Source organism: Ceratotherium simum, chromosome 18, assembly GCF_057802395.1.
Source record: "Ceratotherium simum simum isolate JZ-2026a chromosome 18, ASM5780239v1, whole genome shotgun sequence".
NCBI classification, from domain to species: domain Eukaryota; kingdom Metazoa; phylum Chordata; class Mammalia; order Perissodactyla; family Rhinocerotidae; genus Ceratotherium; species Ceratotherium simum.
Genome location: NC_141917.1, coordinates 503,605 through 524,474, shown reverse-complemented (window position 1 = coordinate 524,474; position 20,870 = coordinate 503,605). Strand labels below are relative to the sequence as shown.

Genomic DNA, 20,870 nt, shown 5'->3' with positions numbered 1-20,870 from the left:
GGCCCACACCTGGGGTTCAGGGCCGACACCTGGGGTGCAGGGACACCTTGGAGTGCAGGGCCCACACCTGGGGTGCAGGGCCCACATCTGGGGTTCAGGGACACCCTGAGGTGCAGGGCCCACACCTGGGGTACAGGGACACCCTGAGGTGCCGGGCGCACACCTAGGGTGCAGGGCCCACACCTGGGGTGCAGGGCCCACACTTGGGGTGCACGGACACCCTGAGGTACAGGGCCACCCTGGGGTGCAGGACCACCCTGAGGCGCTGGGACGCCCTGGGGTGCAGGGCCTACACCTGAGATGCAAGGACACCCTGAGGTACAGCGACACCCTGAGGTGCAGGGCCCACACCTGGGGTGCAGGGCCTACACCTGAGGTGCAAGGACACCATGAGGTACAGGGACACCCTGGGGTGCAGGGCCTACACCTGAGATGCAAGGACACCCTGAGGTACAGCGACACCCTGAGGTGCAGGGCCCACACCTGGGGTGCAGGGCCTACACCTGAGGTGCAAGGACACCATGAGGTACAGGGACACCCTGGGGTGCAGGGACCACACCTGGGGTGCATGGCACACACTTGGGGTGCACGGACACCCTGAGGTACAGGGCCACTCTGGGGTGCAGGGCCACCCTGAGGCGCAGGGACACCCTGGGGTGCAGGGCCCACACCTGGGGTGCAGGGCCCACAGCTGGGAGGTCCTGCTGTTAACCCTGCATGCTGCGGGTTGGCATACTGTCTTCCTGGCGCCGTCTTCTACTAAGCGAGTTTGTTTTCTTACTGGTGGAGAAGAGGGCAGTACCGGTGGGAAGGGCATGAAGGTCCGCCCCGCGCAGGGTTCAGACTCAGCGCAGCCCGAGACAAGCGGGGGCAGAAAAGCAGAGGGGAGCCACAGCCTCCACGGGGGAGAGAAGCCGGGCAGGTGGGGGCCCCGTGCAGGCTATCACTGCTGGTACGGAAGGGGTGCTCTGGACACCTCCATATCCCAGCACATCGCTGGAGCCCTCGGCCCCACGTTAAATGTGTCATTACCCATCATTTTGGAAGTAGCGCATGGGTTTAATGAGGCAATTCAAACAACAGGGAGCACGAGGAGCAGGCGACCCTGCGCCTCAGCCCCTGGCCTGCAGAGGGTTTTGTCCTCTCTTCCCGACAGCTCCAGCCTGTGTGGTCTTCCCGCCCTTTTGCTGTCTCCCAGAGCGGGGTGTGTACTTCTGCTGCTCCACGTCCTGCTTCTCCACAGAACAGATGATGGTCTTGGGGATCTTTCCACGGTGGCACACCTGGCTGGCAGCAGGGTCTAATTCCTTCTGTGATTTTTGTTAAAATAATTTTTAAAAATGTTTTATTAAGACAATACATCTTCATAGAAAATCCCAGAAGAGAGAGTGTGGGTATCCCCTGTGGACTGGGGATGCGGACCCTCCTCCCAGCCCGGCCTGGGTCTGTGGCTGTGTCTCCTCTGTGACAAGGCCCAGAGACAGGGCACAGTCTCAGGGGCAGCCACCCTCCCGTCGCAGTCTTTACCCCACACCCAGAAAGATGTCAAGGACAGAGCCACACTGCGCTGAGGGCCGGGTCCCAGAAGGAAACGCTGAATGCCGCAGCCGCCCTGCCCTGCTGCTTGGTGGGAAAGTTGCCAGGACTGTGGCCCCAGGGTTGAGTTGAAGGCGACTCTGCTTTTCCACACTTGAGGATCTCCTGTGTCGTCCCCAGCACTGCGGGCTCCGTGGTCAACTCCTGTGTCCCGCCCTTTCCTCCCAGCTGCGGATCCCTGCAGGAACACTGGCGGGGAGTGGGGCAGAGCCACAGCTACTGCCAGAACCATCCTCGTCCCCTCAGCCTGGGGCAGTGGTGGGTGCACAGAAGTCCCCGGGGAAGCGTTTTTGCTCAGAACAGTTAAAGCCGGGGCCGCTCTCCCTGGGACCAAGACGGCGACCCGAAGCCGGCTTGACCCATGTCCTTTCTGCTCCTTCCCATGCGGACCTTCACAGCACCCTCTCCACCTGCTTGCCCTCTTGGTGGGGTTTTGGGGCTGGGAGGAACCTGAACTGCCCTGTGGGCTTCAGGGCAGCGTTGGTGTCCGACGTGAGGGCCGAAACGTCCCCTGGCCCAGTCACCCGCACGCGGCCCGTCCTGTTGCCTGGGTCTCTGCTTCCTCTTCCGTCCAGTCCACCTCCTTCCCTGCCTTCGTCTCTCCTCGGGGTGTTTCCTGTCACCTGATGTTACAGCATTTTCTTGTTTATTTTCTGTGTCCAGCTAGAAGGTCAGCCTCAGAGGGCAGAACCCTTTTATCTCATTCAGTCCTTCTCGCTTTTTGACTTACGTGGAGGCAGATCTCCAAGCTTGTTAAAACCGTGTCGAGCACGAAGGGTGCTGACGGCTTCTGCTGTGCATGGGGTGGTTGTTGCCCCCTGCAATCCCTTGTCTCCTTCATCCTCAGTGGGTCCCTGCTGAGGTTCCCAGATGAGCTGCTCTGCATGCTGAGTCAATGTGTCCCTGTTCTCCAGTGTCCAGAACACTCCATGGGGATTCTTTTCATCCATGGCATCTGGGGGGCACGGCCCGCCACACGCAGGCAGGCTTGCTGGGGGCTCCCTGAGCGCTGGCTCGGCTCAGACCCCGAGCAGCCCTCCCCAACGCAGGCCAGGCCCACCCAGGCCTAACTGTAAAATAGTGCTTGTAGGAAATCTGCAATATACAGAAAAGCATGAGAGGACATTACACGTAATCCCAGCACCAGCGACGGCTGACCCTGGCCGTCACTTTGGCGCCGTCTCTTCTCACAACATGACGTTCCTGCACCGAGAACGTGTGGGAGTTTCAAGTCGTGAGAGGTTTCTTGCTCTTTGACCAAGTTGAATATACGTGTTCCCACAAGTGGTTTGCACGTTCTTACTAAACCGACTAACGCTTCTAGCAATTTCTTAGCAGCTTTCCCTTCTTGGGCTTCAAAGGCTGAGAGACTCCGGGGTAACCACTCGGCCAGGCCCATAAGCGGCTCCTATTTCAGACAAAGACACGGTGTCAGCGATAACACTGGAGCAATTCCTCCCGACACCCGACCCGCCCACCTCGCCTTTGCCATCGATCCTCTGTGATGATCCTTCGAGAGAGAGTGCCGCCCACACCGGGCTCCCTGCACAGGCGAGGGGTGGGCGCCCGAGGGTGGTGCCTTCGGGAATGCAGGAAGCCTGGAAGTTCTGATCTGACTTTTTCCCTCTCAGGCATCTCGTTCACTCCCTCCCACCCCTTGAGCGGTGCTCCCTGGTTGCGTGTCCTAGATTTTTCTCACCAGCGATTGTACTTCTTGCTCCATCCTAGGGAAGAGAGGGCCAACAGGTGGGGGACCATGGTCCTTGAGAACATTCAGGCCAGTGGTTGAGCTTCACTTGACTCTCTCACTCTTGGGGGAGCCTGTATGGTCTCGAGGTCACCTGTAGGGTGTCGAGTTCACCTGTATTGTCTTGAATTCACCTGTAGGGTCTTGAGTTCACCTGTACAGTTCTTGAGTTCACCTGTAGGGTCTCGAGTTCACGTGTAGGGTCTTAAGTTCATCTGTACGGTCTTGAATTCACCTGTACAGTCTCAAGTTCAGCTCTAGGCACCTGTACGGTCTCAAGTTCATCTGTGGGGTCTTGAGTTCATCTGTACAATCTTGAGTTCACCTGTATAGTCTCAAGTTCACCTATATGGTCTCGAGTTCACCTGTAGGATCTCGAGTTCACCTGTAGGGTCTCAAGTTCATCTGTAGGGTCTTGAGTTCACCTGTACGATCTTGAGTTCACCTGTACGGTCTTGAGTTCACCTGTATGGTCTTAAGTTCACCTGTATGGTCTCGAGTTCACCTGTACTGTCTCAAGTTCATCTGTAGGGTCTTGAGTTCACCTGTGAGGTCTTGAGTTCACCTGTATGGTCTCGAGTTCATCTGTAGGGTCTTGAGTTCATCTGTACGATCTTGAGTTCACCTGTATGGTCTCCAGTTCACCTGTATGGTCTTGAGTTCCCCTGTAGCATCTCGAGTTCATCTATAGGGTCTCAAGTTCATCTGTAGGGTCTTGAGTTCACCTGTATGGTCTCGAGTTCCCCTGTAGGATCTCGAGTTCATCTATAGGGTCTCAAGTTCATCTGTAGAGTCTTGAGTTCATCTGTACGATCTTGAGTTCACCTGTACGGTCTTGAGTTCACCTGTATGGTTCTTGAGTTCACCTGTAGGGTCTCGAGTACATCTGTACGGTCTTGAGTTCATCTGTACGGTCTCAAGTTCACCTCTATGGTCTTGTTCACCTGTAGGATCTCAAGTTCACCTGTATGGTCTTGAGATCATCTGTACGGTCTCGAGTTCACCTGTATGGTCTCGGGTTCACCTGTAGGGTCTCGGGTTCACCTGCAGGGTCTGGAGTTCACCTGTAGGGTCTTGAGTTCACCTGTATGGTCTTGAGTTCACCTGTAGGGTCTCGAGTTCACCTGTATGGTCTTGAGTTCACCTGTAGGGTCTTGAGTTCACCTGTGCAGTTCTTCAGTTCATCTGTACAGTCTCGAGTTCACCTCTATGGTCTTGAGTTCACCTGTAGGGTCTCGATTTCACCTGTATTGCCTTGAGTTCACCTGTACAGTTCTTGAACTCACCTGTATGGTCTCGAGTTCACCTGTATTGTCTTGAATTCACCTGTATGGTCTTGAGTTCACCTGTACAGTTCTTGAGTTCACCTGTAGGGTCTCGAGTTCACCTGTAGGGTCTCTCATTCAGCTGGGCCACACTCAGGATCCTCCATGGTGCCAGCTTGCCATCTTCCTCTGGTCATAACTGGTGTTGAGGACTCGGGTTTGAGGGAGATTCTCAGTGACATGCAGAGTCGTGGACCAGCTTGCTGTTAATGGCGCTGACCATCCACCTGGATTTTGTGTTTGAGCTCTCATCTTGAGTCCTTCTCCTCTCACTGAATCCTGGTGTTGGTTCTTGGTGAGGCATAGACGAGCCCCCGGCCCACTGCTCCTCTGGGAAGCTGCTCCGAGGGACCCACTGCGGATCTTCGCCTGGGGTTGGGCATTTCTGGTCCTGCCTTGGCCACCAGCCGTGATGCGGGGAGAGGCGTCGGTGCTTAGCCCCGTGCTCCCAAAGCCTGCCGGAGGCAGCACGGGCCCCTGTCTTCTCAGCCCCATGGGGCCCAGGCCTGGTTTTGAGGATCGGGCGCCTCATGAAGGCAGAGACTCATTGACAGGTTCGAGCAGGCTTTGCTGAGCTCCCGACATGAAGCCCCCACCAGCCAGCGGCCTCCCCTCTCCACACGTTGTACCCCCTGCCTGGGCCTGGGGTGCAGCTGCGCTCAGCCCTCAGGGCTCCTGGGCAGACCCTCGCACACGTCCCCGGCGTCTCGCTCTCCCACCTGCACTAGGTCAGCAGGCTTAGCCCTGAGGGGGGGGCAGTGGCGTGAGCGATTCTGGATCCCCCTCCCCAAGGACGGCATCACCACAGACGCCGGAGGGGTGTCGTTCTGGGGAGTCCCAGAGCAGGTATGGTCCAGGGTGGAGGCTGTAGTGGGGGAGTGGTGGGGAAGGGGACTCCGAGCACCCCAGGTGGCTAGGCTGGGTGCTCCCCCTGCGGGCCTGCCATTGCTGAGGGCTTCGACTGTTTGGGGAGGTGTCTTGGACCCACCGACTCCATGGCCCGCAGGGTGCTGGCTGGGGCCAGTGCCATGTCCAGCAGCAGATGAGTGCTCACCATCCTGCAGTCACCACCTGGGCAGCGGCTCTGCTCCCTCATGCCCAGGGCTCGGCTCCTAGGGGTCCAAGGGGCCCTGCTGCATCCTGGGTGCCTGCAGTGAGATATGCAGCCAGCCTCCTGTCCCGTGAGCGGGCCAGTGGAAGGGCCTTGGGCAGCAGCCCTGATAAAGCAGGACGACCTCTTTCTTCTCTCCTTCCTCCTCCAGAAACATGGCCGACAGCAAGGCCAAGCCCGCCAAGGCTGCCAACAAGACACCCCCCAAGTCCCCAGGGGACCCCGCTAAGGACAAGGCAGCCAAGAGGCTGTCACTGGAGTCGGAAGGTGCCAACGAGGGGGCGGCCGCCGCGGCACCAGAGCTCAGCGCCCTGGAGGAGGCCTTCCGGCGGTTTGCCGTGCACGGGGACACCAGGGCCTCGGGGAAGGAGATGCACGGCAAGAACTGGTCAAAACTGTGCAAGGACTGCCAGGTGATTGACGGGAAGAGTGTGACCGTCACCGACGTGGACATCGTCTTCAGCAAAATCAAGTAAGTGCCACCTGGGGCTCGCTCACAGCAGAGCTGGCCGCCCTGAGGTCTGCGGTTGGCCAGGCCTTGTGTTCCAGATCCTCTGGTGGGTTTTGTGTTTCAGCAGCCGTGAGGAAGTGTGATAATAACGCTTGCAGAGACAGACGCCTGTGTCAGGGCAGGCTGGGGAGTCCTGGTCTGGGACACTGGCCCCTGGCCGACAGGAGCCTGGAGGGGCCAGCGGCCTGGGGGGCAGAACTGGCCCACGCAGGCTGGCTCCGAGGGGCTGAGTGCGAGGCAGGCAGTGGTGGCCCAGCCGGGAAGCCTGTCCCCGACCCTCTTCGGCCAGCCCCTCCTGAGCGGCTCCTCCAGCTTTTGGGAAGTGTTCCCATGTGAGGAGAATGCCTGCATCTCCACCCATGGACTCAGTGAGCTGTGTGCCTCATCTATGCGCGTGTGCACATGTGTGTGTGTGTGTACAAGCGCTCATGCACACGTCCTTTCTCCTGTTGTCGGGAAGCACGTCCAGGCATCATTTTGCAACCCCCACCCCCTGCCTCCCACTCCACCAGGCGTCTCTGAAGCATGAGGGTGCAGCTCAGATGCCCCAGCGCTCCCTGTGAGCAGCCTGGCTCCTCTGTCCATCAGACTCTGGCCCAGTGGCAGTGGACAGTTTCCTCTCTTTGCATCCCCAGAGGCTATGACTTCATGTCACCACTTTGCTCCGTGGAAATAGTGTCGGGGTGTCTCCGTCGTGGTGAGGTCTCCCCTACTCCCTGGGCTGACTGTTGCTGCCTGTCCCGACAGTGACCCGAGGCCAAAGGCGTCATTGTCTCCACCAGAGCCAGGAGGTTGCCTGGGGCGGCCTGGCTGGGGTGGGTGGAGGCAGCCTCCAAGAGCCAGCCGTCAGGACCAGTAACAGGGCACAGGAGACAGGCATCTGCCAGGTGGAGAGGACTTGGCCTTTCTGCTCGCATGGGAAGAGGTGGGACCCATCAGAATTTACTACAGTTGGACCAGAGCCCCAATTACACCACAGCTGCAGGATCTGGGTTCCTGGTGGGCTCTTCATTCCGCCTGAGCCCATCCCTTCTCAAGGCCCAGAGTTAGAGGAGGAGAAGATCGGGTGCAGGTGAGAAGATGGGGTGCAGGTGGAGGGAAGGTGGGGTGCAGGTGAGGAGGGAAGGTGGGTTGCAGGTGAAGAGAAAAGGTGGGGTGCAGGTGAGGAGGGAAGGTGGGGTGCAGGTGAGGAGGGAAGGTGGGGTGCAGGTGAAGAGAGGAGGTGGGATGCAGGTGAAGAGAGAAGGTGGGGTGCAGGTGAAGAGAGAAGGTGGGGTGCAGGTGAAGAGAGAAGGTGGGATGCAGGTAAAGAGAGAAGGTGGGGTACAGGTGAGAGAAGGTGGGGTGCAGATGAGAAGGTGGGTGCAGGAGAGAATGTGGGGTGCAGGTGAAGAGAGAAGGTGGGGTGCAGGTGAAGAGAGAAGGTGGGGTGCAGGTGAAGAGAGAAGGTGGGGTGCAGATGAGGAGAGAACGTGGGGTGCAGGTGAAGAGAGAATGTGGGGTGCAGATGAGGAGAGAACGTGGGGTGCAGGTGAAGAGAGAAGGTGGGGTGCAGGTGGTAAGGTGAGTGCAGGAGAGAAGATGGAGTGCAGATGAAGAGAGAAGGTGGGGTGCAGGTGAGGAGGGAAGGAGGGCAGCAAGTAAGGAGAAGGTAGGGTGCCGGTGAGACAGAGGGACAGGCCCAGGAGCAAAAGAACCCCAAGAGCTGTGTTGGTTGGCAAAGGTTCCAGAAAGGCTGGGAGGGAGGTGGGAAGAAGTGGTGTGTCCGGGGGCAGGTCACCCCACCAGGGAGTGCCACAGGTCCCCACACCCTCGGTGCTGGCCCAGACGTGCTGGGTGTTGGGAACAGGCGATGGGCAGGTCGTCTTTCTCTCACTCTTAATTCCTTCTGCAGAAAGTTGCCTTCAAGCTACTGCATGGGGGCATGTGCACATGTATGCACAAATAAGCTCACAGCCCCCACATGTGTGCACAGCCATGCATTCACATACACATGCGTGCACACGCACACGAGCTCACAATGCACACATGCAGGCACACACGGGTAGAACTCAGGCTCTCTACACTCTTGCTGGTGGGGAGGTAGCAGGTGTGGTCTTGTCTCATTTGGAGGATGGGCGCTCTGGACAGGCCCCGTGTACAGAAGGCATGGGCACCTGCTGTCTGGGTGGAGGGAAACAAGTCCTTCCTGCCCACCTTCCCATCACACGAGCAAGTGAGCACTAGGAAGGGAGCCCCATCTGGTCCCAGTCCCTGTCCAGGAAGGCAGGAAGTCAGCTGCTTGGACACTTAGGGGCTGAGGCTTGGCCTCCAGCTCCTGGACATGGTGGGCTACACATTGTGGAGCCCAGGGCTGCTTGGGGACTCCTGGCATCTCTGCCTCAGCTCACTGTGGGGGGACGTGGCCTGGGGAAGCAGGCAGCTGTGGCCCCAGTCCAGCAAGGGGCCATGGTCACAACACAGTCAAGACCAGCCTGAGGCAGCCACAGGGGCCCAGGCTAGTTAGCACCGTGGCCCCTAGAAGGGAGCAGGCTCAAGGCCCCGTGCCTGGCTGGGCTTGCTGGTCACCTTGCGGGTACGGTGGGGAGGACTCACACCCTTGACTCTGGGAAGGGAGAGGTGGTCGGTGCCCCAGGCGGGGTTGTGGGGTCCTGCAGATCAGTCTGGGGATGGGCAGGGGGACCACCGGAGGCCCTGCAGGGCAGGTTGAGGAGGCCATTCAGAATGATTTTATTTGGCATTGTGAGGAGCATGGTGCTGTTTGGGGACATGCACGTCCTGGTTTATGGGGTCTCTGGGCCACGGCTGCTCCACGTGGCAGCCACGGCAGAAGCACCTCACCTCGTGGGAGCCGTGGACGAGGAACGGCAGAGTCGCTGACCCAGAGGACCGACCGGTGGAGAAGCCCACTATTTCTGTTTGCGGGCGGTTGCCATGGCTCTGCGGGCGGTGACGCCAGCCCGGGTATCTGCAGCCTCTGTTTGGATCCTGTCGCCATGGCAGCGCTTGTTTGTTTTGATGTTACTATGTGTTAAATTTTAAACAAATTACTTGCAGCTCTGTCCCAGGTCTGGAGTGAAGACTATTGTTACCTAGACAGACTCCTGCACCCTCCCCGCACCACAGACCCGACATGCTCAGCCTGAAGTGTTAATTCATCAAGGCTTCGTCTGCACAGCAGGAGTGCCACCCTGACAGCCCTGTTTGGGGGCCGTGGACAGTGACGTCCCCTTCCATTCTGCCCGTGTGCGCCTGCGTGTGCCTGCATGTGTCAGGCACTGGGGTCCCCACTGCACAGGTGGAGAGGCCCAGCCTGCAGGGCAGAGGAAGGCGCCATGTTGGCTGCAGCCTCTCCTGGGCATGCACACGCCTGTTTTCTGGAGGCTATGTGTTTGCAGAGTAAACAAGTTTCCTGTGACACCTGTGCAGGGAGATGGCTCAGCACCGGTGCTGGGCGTCTGGGTCACAGGTTAGGAGGAAGCAGGCCTGTGGGGCTCCCTGGGGTCTGTCAGTCACCGGCCTGAAAAGCTGCTGTTCTTGCCAAACACGCCGTGGCCACGGCCCAGAGATGGTGGGAATTGTGTGAAGCAGGGAGCAAAGAGTCGGCAGACAGACTCCCAGGCTCTGGAATAACAGACCTGAGCCATCGGAGTGTGCCACGGAAACTCAGCACAGAAACATGGACCTAGAGCCCAGACACCATCCAGCGCCCATGCAAGCCCAGGAGCAGGCCCGAGCTCGCAGGAGAGAGCCCCCATGAAAGCATAACTGTGGGGTGGGGGCGCACAGGCCCCTGCGGGAGGGGCTGATGGAGTGGGCAGAGCTCTGCGTTGATGTGACTTCCCAGAAAGGCTGGCCGGCGACACAGTGACCCTGATGGGGCCGGGAGCCCTGGTGGCAGGGTCTTCTCAGTGCCCCAGTGTGCCCCCCACCCCCGGCTCTGCTCCTGGGTCTCACGGCTGACACAGCCAAGCTCCTGGTGCCCGCAGCATGGCTCAGGCCCCAGTGGAAGGGTTACCCATGCTCCCCACACTGGGCCTCTCCTGTCCCGGCCCCTCCCTCCGGCCTGGTGGGTGAGGGCGGGGCATTCGGGATCCGTGGACCCAGACCCCAGCACGTGCTTTCAGCTGTGGCGTTGGGGTCTCCTGTGGGGTCAAGGTGGCGGCAGTGGAGAAGCCCTTCTCTGCCCTCTTGTGGCCACCTGCGGCAGTGCAGGCTGTCCCATGGCTTCTGCCCTGGCCTCCGTGGTGGGCTGGTGGGCCTCCTGGTGCGGCTGAGGGTGAAGGCCTGGCAGGGCAGGAATTGGGCTCGCACGCCGGCTCCTCATCGAGTTGATGTGGGCGCTGGATGCCAGTGCATGCAGGTCTTTTAAGAGGATGACCTTTCCAAAACACCCAGAAATGGTTTCAGTGACGTCAGGTGTGTCCATCCCCTCACCGAGGCCACGACAGTGATTACGGGTGGACGGGGGTGCCCCTGAGTCTCTAGGGCCCCCGCCCTTCTCAGGGTAGGAATCCAGCCTATGGCGCCCCTGTCCCCACGTGCACACCACTGTGCAGAGGCAAACACGAAGTTAGAAGGAATGTAACGATCGAGGAACAAAAGCTGGGGTCACAGCTGCCCCTTCAGGCAGGTTGGGGCCCGTCGACAGCCCAAGCCTAGGATCTGAGCAGCCGGTTCCAGGTTCTCAGCTTCATCATCGTCCGTGGGGCCAAGTCTGCACTCTGGGTTCTCAGCCTGCTGGGGCCCAGGTGGGCAAGGGCGGTCAGCTGAAGGAGAGAGCTCTGGGCAGGAGTAAGGGGCCAGTGTTTGCCAGGAGAGCCTGACCACACAGCCAGGCCCTCCCCGAGCACAGCAAGAAACCAGAGCCCTTGGTCCCATTCTGGGCTGCTCCCAGGTCTGGGACCAGACATGCAGCCAGCTCCTGTGTTGCGTCCCCGTTGAAGCTCCCCTGGAGGCCCTGTACCCACCAGGCAGGGCTCTCCCAGAAGCCCCCAAGCCCTCGCTGACCCAGGGGCTGATGGGAGTATCCCAGAGGGATGTTCTCTGACCCTTGTCAGTCCTTAGGTGGCCCCTCGACACCCTACTTCTTGCCCACACTGGGCAAGACAGGTCACGTGGGGTCCCAGCCTCTGCTGGTCGGGGGGGTCGGGGAGAGCCAGCAGCTTTCTCTGACCCCCCGAGTGGCAAGCTAACTGTGATGATCCAGCATGGTGGCCGCCCCTCTCAGAGAGGTGCCCCTGAGACTGCCACCATTCACTCTGATTCACAAAGGGGCCAGTGAGGAGGTGGGGGCCCCGTGCTCCGTCCTGGGACTCGTCAGCCCAAAGCCCGGGAGCCTTTGTGGTGTTGGCCCTGGAAGCACAGATGTCTGTCCTCAGAGAGCTGCGTTGGCCCTGCGTCCGGCTCCTGGACGCCCCTGGCCAGCCCACGGTGTCCCCGGATGACCTTTGGAATTGCACAGGCCCAGCCCTCTGCCTGCCCTAGAAGCCCAGGGGATGCAGGGCCTGGGAAGCAAAGTGAAACCCCAGCTCACAGGGCCTTGTGTGTAACCAGTGACCCCATTACTGCTGGGCCAGTTTTCCAGCAGAACAACAGCCTTCTGAGCAGGGTGCCTGCTGGCCCTGGCGTGGAGCTGGGAGAAGAGGGGTTTCAGTGTGGGGACACTCTCCTGTTCTGTGGAGTCAAGAACAGGCTCGCTCTGTGTCCAGGGAGCAGCGTAATGAGATCAAGTGTCTCCAGGGAAGAGACCAGCATTGTCATTCTAGAACTCGCCAGGGGCTGCTCTCAGCAGTAGGGCGCCGGGTCCCCTGGGGAGAGCTCCCCGCCAGCCCAGACTGGGCTCTGAGACCCCTGCCAGTGGTCACAGTGGGGACACTAGGGGACATGCAGCCCAGCCAGGTGGAGCAGGCAAGTTGGGGCCCTGGGCCTGTGCGTCCACCCAGATCTGAATCTAGCTTCTGAGGAGAGCCCCCATTGGCCGTACCCCCACCCCCAGCCTGAGTGACTCACACTGGTGGCGCCTGGTGCCACGGCACCCAGAGAGGGCTGCGTGTTCCAGTGGCCAGTCACTGGGCTGGCCGTCAGGCCTGGCGTCCGCACGCCAGCCCAGGCAGGCGGGGTGTGGATGGGAGACAGGAGCGCCTTTGACAGCCCAGGACAAACAAACAGGGCCCCAGGGGCCGTAGAGGCCCACAGGCCAAGAGGAAGATCAGAGGCCTTGTTTACCCGGCCCAGGCACCACGAGCTGCAGGGCATGGCGGGGTTCTCCGCACATGGCCAATGCCCGAACCAGGCCACCCGGATGGCCCAGCCTCAGGATCCAACTGACTCACCCAGCCCAGCACCAAGGGCCTCAGAGAGGTTGTGGGTGTCGAGGCTGAGAGCTTCAAGGGGCAGCATCCGCCGACCCACACAGTAGATCTGATGAAGCCCTGCGGACACCAAGTCATGGGGCGTGTGGTCGTTGTCGGGATAGACACCCCTCAGGACAGATGGTCTGAATGTGCTGGGGCGGCCGTGCTCAGCTGTCCAGCCCCACAGGGGCTCTGGCTCCCCAGTTCTTCCTCCCTGAGTTGTGAGGTCCTGACATGGGGTCGCCGGTCAACATGTCCCGTGTCTGCAGACCCACATGTCAAGTGCCCTCAGAGCCCCGCATGTGCTGTGGACATGCCCAGGCGTGTTTATCCGTTCACCACTGAGGGACACCGGGGCTGTTTCTGGGTTTTGGTGACGAGGAGAACGGTGGTGACAAACATTCACATACAGGTTTACATGTGAGCTCAAGTTCTCACTTCTCTTGAGCAAGAGCCCAGGAGCGGGACCTCGGGGCTGTGCTGTGGGCGTGACCTTTATGAGAAACTGCTGAACTGCCTTCCAAAGTGGACGCCACGTTGCATCCACCAGCTGCCCCACATCCTCCCAGCCCTCAGTGCTGTCATTTCATTTACCGTAATCTCTTCAGTGACCCGGTGGGTGTGCGCTGGGACCTCATTGGGGTTTTAATCTGCATTTCCTGGATGGCTGATGATTCGAGCATCTCTTCTCATGCTTGTTTGCATCCACAGATCTTCTTTGATGAAGTGTCTAGTTCAAATATTTTGCCCAATTTTTTACATTGAAGTTTTTCTTATTGTTGAGTTTTAAGAGTTCTTTTTCTATTTCTGATAGAAGTCTGTTATCAGATATGTGTTTTGCAAGTATTTTCTCCCCGTCTGTGGCTTGCCTTTTAGTTCTCTTAACAGTGTCTTTTGAAGAGCACGGTTTTTACAATTTTGGTGAAGTCTAATTCATCCTTTTTATTTTCTTTTAAGGACTGTTTTTCAGTGTAGTTTCTAAGAAATCTTTGCTTAACTCAAGGTCACAAAGATTTTCTCTTAGGTATTCTTACAGAATTTTTATAGTTTTTGGTGTTATAATAAATTTGGGACTATGATCCATTTTGAGTTAATTTTTGCATATGGTGCAAGGTACAAAGGTCTTCTTTGCATACAGGTCACCAGCTGTGCCAGCTCTATTTGTTCAAAGGATGATCCTTTCTCTACTGAATTGCCTTTGCAGCGTTGTCGGAAATCCTTCTGTGTGGCCTGCTTGCGGCTCTGTGGCCTGTCCATCTGTGGGGCCGCCCCTGCATCTTGTCCCTATGGCTTTGTAGTAAGTCTTGAAGTTGGGTGGTATCAGAGCTCCTACTGTGTTCCTGTTTTTCAAAATTGTCTGCCGTTCTAGATTTTCTGCTCGGGGACTTCTGCGGGACACCCGGCGGGTGCTGTCGGGTTGGTTGTCTCTTGAGTCGCTGAAGCTCAGGATTCTGCAGCAGGAATGACCGTGACGAGGCAGCCTTTCTGCAGCTGTTCCAATAGGGTGTCCCTGTGGAGTGTGGGAGCCTCCTCCACACCATTTTTTATTTTAAAACACTGAAAACTCACTGAATAGATTTGTTGGGGAAGATCCAGTCAAAGGGCAAAAAAGTTCTTTAGTTAAAATTATAAAGGATGAAGAGCCAGTTTAGAACCTTCTCTACCGTGGGGGAATTCTGCGTTTGGGTGAGGAAGTGCTGCACTGCGGCTCACTGCTGCACCCCTGGCCAGGCCCAGGCAGGACCTGCCCCAGCCCACCTTGCACTGCTCATGTGGGCCAGCCCAGGTCAGGCCCAGGTGGGTTTCAGGCAGGGGCAGCAGGGGGTCCCAGGGAGGGGTGGGGCACCTTTCCAAGAGCCTGTGGGTCCTAGGTTGTGGACCTCATGTGCAGGACCTGGGCCCACTTTGCCAGGCATTCTGGGGAGGCGCCCCCCCGAGTCCTGTCCCTGTGTGCTAATCGTGACCCCAACCCCCCCACGACCTGACACAGACCGTGGCCTCCTCCGTGTGGTTTGAGTTGGACAAGCTTCTTGCCCTAACTTTCCCTCTGAAAGTCCTTCCAGTGGAGGCCACACACATGCCCCGTTTTAGAACCAGACAACGGCTTTGTTTTAATGTCCAGTTGTTCATAAAGGATGTGCTTCCTTTAAGCTTTTTTCCAAGACAATTTATATTTGCTGCCGTTGCCGATGGCAACCGACTGTTGGGTGTACACAGTGCAGACCAGGGCGGGGGAGGGGCATGGTCTGTATTTTAATGTTAGACTCACTTTTGGCTGTGGGAGAGAGGTGGGGTGGGTGTCGCAGGACGGGGTTGGGGTCCCCAATGTCATCAAGTCCCCAGGTCCCGGCCCAGCGATTGCTCTCAGCAGTCCTTCACCATGGAGGTGAGTGGCCCCAGCCTGTGCCCTGAGTTCTCTCTCCCTGCAGAGGGAAGTCCTGCCGGACCATCACGTTTGAGCAGTTCAAGGAGGCGCTGGAGGAGCTCTCCAAGAAGAGGTTCAGAGACAAGAGTAGCGAGGAGGCCATCCGAGAGGTGCACAGGCTCATCGAGGGCAAGGCCCCCATCATCTCAGGGGTGACGGTGAGCATGGCAGCGGGCAGGTCCCTTGGGAGGCACAGCCGGGGGGCGGGGTAGGGGAAGGATGGCGGCATCAAGACTAGGCAGAAGCATTAACCCCCGGGCGTGGGCTGACCCAGGCCACCTCCCCAGCCAGGTGCCAGCAGGCGGAGTCCAGGACTATTAGCGCCCGCCATCCCCCAGGCCCTGCCACGTTGGTTGGAGTCTCCCCCTTCCCAGCTCACCTGGACACCCCTTCTTTCTCCTGCCGGACTGGCAGTTAACCCCTTCACCCCCACCCTCCCTGCATGCCCTGCTCTCCTCCTGCAGAAAGCCATCTCGTCGCCCACCGTGTCGCGGCTCACGGACACAACCAAGTTCACCGGCTCCCACAAGGAGCGCTTCGACCCGTCGGGCAGGGGCAAGGGCAGGGCAGGCCGTGTGGACCTCGTGGACGAGTCGGGCTACGTTCCGGGCTACAAGCACGCAGGCACCTACGACCAGAAGGTGCAGGGAGGCAAGTAGCCGGTCCCCACGCGGGGCCTTCCTGCTGTCACCGAGACCCCGCATCCTCGCACATCCTTACATTCCTGTGCTCACTTGGGCTGAACTCAGACGCTGGGCTGGGGCGGCTGTGGGGTGATGCCCGGGCTCCGGCGTGCTTCTCTCCAACCCCAGGTTTGACCCCTGACCTCACTGACCTTTTCTAACACACCTGCCTCGTCCAGTGCTGGGAAGTTGACAAATGACTGTTTCCAGTGTCTCCCAGGACCAGACTATACCTGCCACCTGGTTTGCAGGCGAAAGGGGAGTTTTAAAGGAGCTGGTGGGCCTTGGGGATGAGAGCAACAGACCCTGTGAGAGGTGGCGCTGACCTCCTGACCCGCAGACCCTCCCAGGATCCGTGAGGGCAGCATGCGCTAATGCACTAACAAGCAGCACCAATAAAACAGAGTGAACCCCAAAAGGACGCAGCGGTGTCTACAAGGGCACCGTGCAGGTGTGCAGATGGGACACGTGGGGACACGCTTGCACACTCATGCTCATGCGCGCACACGCTTACACACGTGCAGCCACGCACGCACACACACTCATACTTGCTCACATATGTTCATACACACATATGCGCACACACACACACGCCTACAGACCAGGTCTGTGCTAAGGGCAGTCGTGTAACCGAAGGCTGATGTGCAAAGGAAGGTGAGCCAGTGAAAGAAGGTTCCTCAGTCGACCAAAGGAAAGTGATCTGAAGTGTGAAGTTAGAAGTGTTTATAATGGAAACTAAAGACATTTCATTTTGCTTTTCTAAGAAGAAATAAGAAATGGTGACAGTACCGTAGGCATGTGCATGTATGTGAGTATGAGTGTGTGTGCACGCATGTGTGACTGCGCACGAGCACGTGTAAGGGAAGATTCCGAATCTCCTGTTTCTGCTGTCCAGAGTCTCCAGGTCAGGAAGACCCTGCTCGCTTTGAGGCCCTCCCAGGTGGGGGGCAGGCAGAGCCCACGCAGCCCCTTTGCCAGCACGGGACTGGGCGTCTTCTGCCCGGGGCCCCTCTGGACTCGGGGCCTCGAGGCTGCAGGTCAAGGCGGCTGCTCCCTCTTTGCTCACAGCGCAGCACAAACCTCCCCGGCTTCGGCCTCTCGGGAGCCTTTTGTCAGCGGCTTCCCCTCACCTCTCCAGACCCTCAGGAGTGCAGGAAACCTCACAAAGCCAAGCCAGAGGAGGCCCTGCAGGCCTGCAGCCTTTGCAGGGGTTTGGTTTCTCTGCCAGGCCAAAAGCAGGGCAGGGTGGTGGGGGCCTCCTGCTGTCACAGCGGCCCAGCTTCGAGGCATGCCGTCCCTTTGCAGAAATGCAGCCACAGCCTGGCATGTTGACCTGCTGGGCCGTGTGGTCTCAGAGTCAGTCCTGTGAAAAACCCATGGCCACCTCAAGGAAATGCTTCCTGAAGCCTGTCTGCCCTGGCCACTGTCTGTTGTGTGTCCAGGGCAGCGGGCTGTTTGGGGGGCACCCGCTTCCTGGACACTCAGCCTGGCCCGTAGCACAGCCAGCCAAGATAAAGACTGCCACTGCCGTGGCATGCACAGCCCCGCCTCCCTGAGCCCGGAGGGCTCACTGGTCATTGCTGGAGCCAGGGCAGCCCCCCCCCCCAACCCATGCAGAGAGGGGCTGTGGGCCAGCGATCCCAGCCGACCTGGCCCCTTGCACATGGGCCTCCCCTCACCCCTGCAGGGAGGCCTCAACTCATGGATGGCGGTGGCCTCCGCAGGCAGCTTCATTCTGAGGTTCTGGGACTTCAGTGTGTGGCATTAAAACCGAGGAAATGATGGATGGCAGGCTTCGAGAGTCACTTTTAGGACCTAATCTCACTATTGTCTCAGAAGTTTCTAACTTGGGATCCTAAGCTGCCTGGCCTGGCTTCCACTCCACAGCAGGGAAACCGAGGACTGAGGGCTGGAGATAGGCAGGCAGGACGCCGGACCCCCGCCCTGTGCGCCTCTCTCCTCCCCCAGGCTGGACCTTCGTGTGACACCCGGAGGCCAGAGTAATACGTGGGAACGGGTCTGAAGACAACTCTGAACCTGCAGTGTTTCTTGACCAGAAGCTGATCATAAACCAGAAAGCCCTGTGATCCAATGCCAGCAAGTTTTTCATTCGTGGTCACAGAACAGGGTTCCTCCTCAGGGCCCCGAGCCATCTGCTCTGCCCCAGACCCTGAGAGGACCCACTGTGGAGGAACACCCAACACTGGAGGCCTCAGGTCTCCTGGTCTGAGGCTGCTTTGCTCCTTCTCCTGCCTGTGAACAGCCCAGTCCCCACTGTTACAGCTGAGTCACATAGCACAGACACTGGAATCCACCAGGACCTCAGCCATGAGAGTGTGCACTCTCAGCAAGGGCAGAGGAACAGGGTCCCCATGCTGCAGCCCGTAGAGGGACGGATGTCACCTGGGCCCGCCATGGTTGGAGAGGACGCAGGCCATTCTCAGCCATTCCTCGCCTGCAAGACACTCGAGAGAGAGGTGTCCTGTCCCAGAGCGTCGTCTTCAGGCCAGAGTGGCCTCCACAGGAGGGTTCCGACTCCAGTCAAGGGCTGGCCTGCCCGGGAGCACACTGGGGAAATGGGGACTGAGCAGAAGAAACAGCACCAGTGCCTGTCCTCAGACACCCTGCCACGCGCCTGTGGTGAGCACCCTTCTCACATGGCGCCTCCCCAGAACTGGAGACCCCATCTTCCCGTGAGGCAGACCTGGCCTGTGGAGGCTCATGGAGATGAGCTCCTTGATAAACTATCAATTCCCTCCTGATGAAAATTTCAAAGTGCATTCATTGTAAGAGCACTTGCTCTTTGGGTTTGTGAATGAAAATCAAGTGCACACAGCTGCTCCCCCTTGGTGGTCCTCCCCTCCCCAGCCCAGCACCTGCAGGCTCCTGGAGGGATGACCCCATGTCCTGGGCCCAGCCTCCCCCACGCGCTGGGGCCAGGGCGTCGGGGTCCCAGGGGCGTCCCCTCCCCGTCCTCGGTCAGTCTCAAGGCTTCCTCAGGCACACATGAGGGCCAGAACGGACTCCTTCCCCAAAGTGGGGGCTTTGAAAAAACCCCCTCCCCTCTCATCTCTTTCCGGGAAGCGGGAGGAGGTGCTAACATTCAGTCATGAGGACTTAGTGGTCACCATTCTGTCAGCTTAAAATCATCTGGGGAATTCATCATTGTATCTGTGTGTAGCCTTTGACCAACACAGAACACTTGTTTGGACTCCAACTTCACTGCACAAAACAGACACACACGTGCACGCTCCTCCAGCGGGTCCTGGGTGTTGTGAATATACAGGCAGGTGTGTGTCCTCGTTGTGTGTTTTATACAATGCCAATTCGCTTCTGCTCACCATGGTTAAAGAGAAAGTCAGTGTCTATCTGTGATAGAAGAGACTGCACAGCATGGACCCAAGGAGACAGGACACGTCTGTCAGGGGAGGACAGCGCTGATGGTGTCTGAGCGTCAGGAAAGAACAGGAGAGGATTTGAGAACACTGATCATACCAGAACACTTAATTTATTTCTATTTAATGCTATAGGATAAGCAACTAGGCAGTGGTCAGTAACCCAGAGCTAACTTTACCAAAATTGACGTTCAAATTATATAAGTTTAAAATATTATAGCAAAAGATATATATTTATACTGGAGTATTTTTACACCTTTAATATCCTCAGTCTTAAGTTTTGAGGCAGATGAAAATAGTAGCAGAAGCCGATCAGTTGGGAAAAGGCATGTGGAGGCGCTTCATGGGCATCATTTCTTGTCTGTGCAGCTCCGTCCCATGTCCCAGCGGCTGAGAGCTCAGGGCAGGCCATGGGTGTCCCCGGGGCAGAGGCCCACACCCTGGGCCTGCTACAGCCGCCTGTTTTTGTGAATAAAGTTTTAATGGCACACAGCCACGCCCATGTGCTTACGCACCGTCTTTGGTGCTTTTGTGCTACATTGGCGGTGGGGAGGAACTGAGACACAAAGGCCACGGGCCTGTGAAACCTAAAATATTCTCATCTGGCCCTTTAACGGGAAAGTGTGCTGGCCCTGCCCTTGAGGCCCAGCGCAGCTCATCCCCTCCTGCGGGTATTCACTCACACACACACACACACACACACACACACACCACCCACCCACAGGCTGGCCACGCCCCGCCCTGCAGCACTGTGAAGTTATCAATAGGCTACAATGTCCTCAAAACACTGACCCTGAATAGCTTCCCTCCACTGATTTACTACTGAACACTTCGTGAAATCCGGTGGTTCAGGGGCGTGGGCATATGGAGAGCATGGCCTAGGGGGGTAGCCCCAGGCAGTGCTGGGAAGTAGTCACCCTGTGCTTTGAGATGCTTTAGTTAACTCTCTCTTACTTTAGACTCTTGAAAAACCAAATCAAGCCAAACAACAAAAGAAACCCGCACAACTTAAAAGAAACTTGAAAGGGATCACATACTACTAGTTTGTACTAAGTTCTTTTCAGGAAAGGGAAATAAATTTATATATATATGCAATATATTTTTACACTGTTTATTAATGTTAGGGAGTACTGAGTATATCACTTTATCAGTGTGATGGGTAAAGCAATGTTGATGTCATGGGTGTTCTGACTCAGAAGGGCACTTCTGCTGATGTCCACACCGCACTCACCGGGAACATCTGTGGGGTCAGGGCGGCCTGCTCTCCCTCCCGCAGAGCGCGAGGCGCGGTGTCACCTCTCAGACTCGCTGTCAAGGCCTGGCTTGCAAACCTTTAGGGAAAGAGCTCATGTGTGTCTGCATATCGCTCCTCATGTGTTCGCTGTTGTTAACACTGTGTGTCCAATTGGTAAAGTGATAAATAAAGGTGTTAAATCGTGGATCTCGGTATCCTCAAAGTGCGCTATCTGCACCAGCAGTCGCCCACGGGCGCTAACACTGCACACAGGACAGACCCTGGGAGGGGCAGCAGGGCAGAGTTAGAGCCACAGCTCACGGGGCTGAGAGCCTCAGGTCACCTCCTCACTTAGATGGGACAACTACTGACCCAGCCCCGTGAGGCGCAGGGTTTGAGACCTGGTCAAGTTCTTAGTTCTGGTGCCGCCCTTGGGTGGGGTCTAGATCAGGGGGACTGGGCATAAACTGCAGTACAGACAATCAGA

General features: G+C 57.9%; 1 protein-coding gene across 1 annotated transcript in view; it reads left to right on the top strand.

Annotated features, from left to right (window-relative positions):
• Positions 1-20,668, top strand: part of TPPP (tubulin polymerization promoting protein) — a 35,687-nt gene extending 15,019 nt beyond the window's left edge. The window contains exons 2-4 of the mRNA XM_087443082.1: positions 5,931-6,251; positions 15,076-15,229; positions 15,536-20,668. Coding sequence (XP_087299208.1) covers positions 5,935-6,251; positions 15,076-15,229; positions 15,536-15,730 — 666 coding nt within the window. The 5' untranslated portion in view covers positions 5,931-5,934 and the 3' untranslated portion in view covers positions 15,731-20,668. The remainder of the gene's footprint in view (positions 1-5,930; positions 6,252-15,075; positions 15,230-15,535) is intronic.
• Positions 20,669-20,870: the final 202 nt, after the last annotated feature.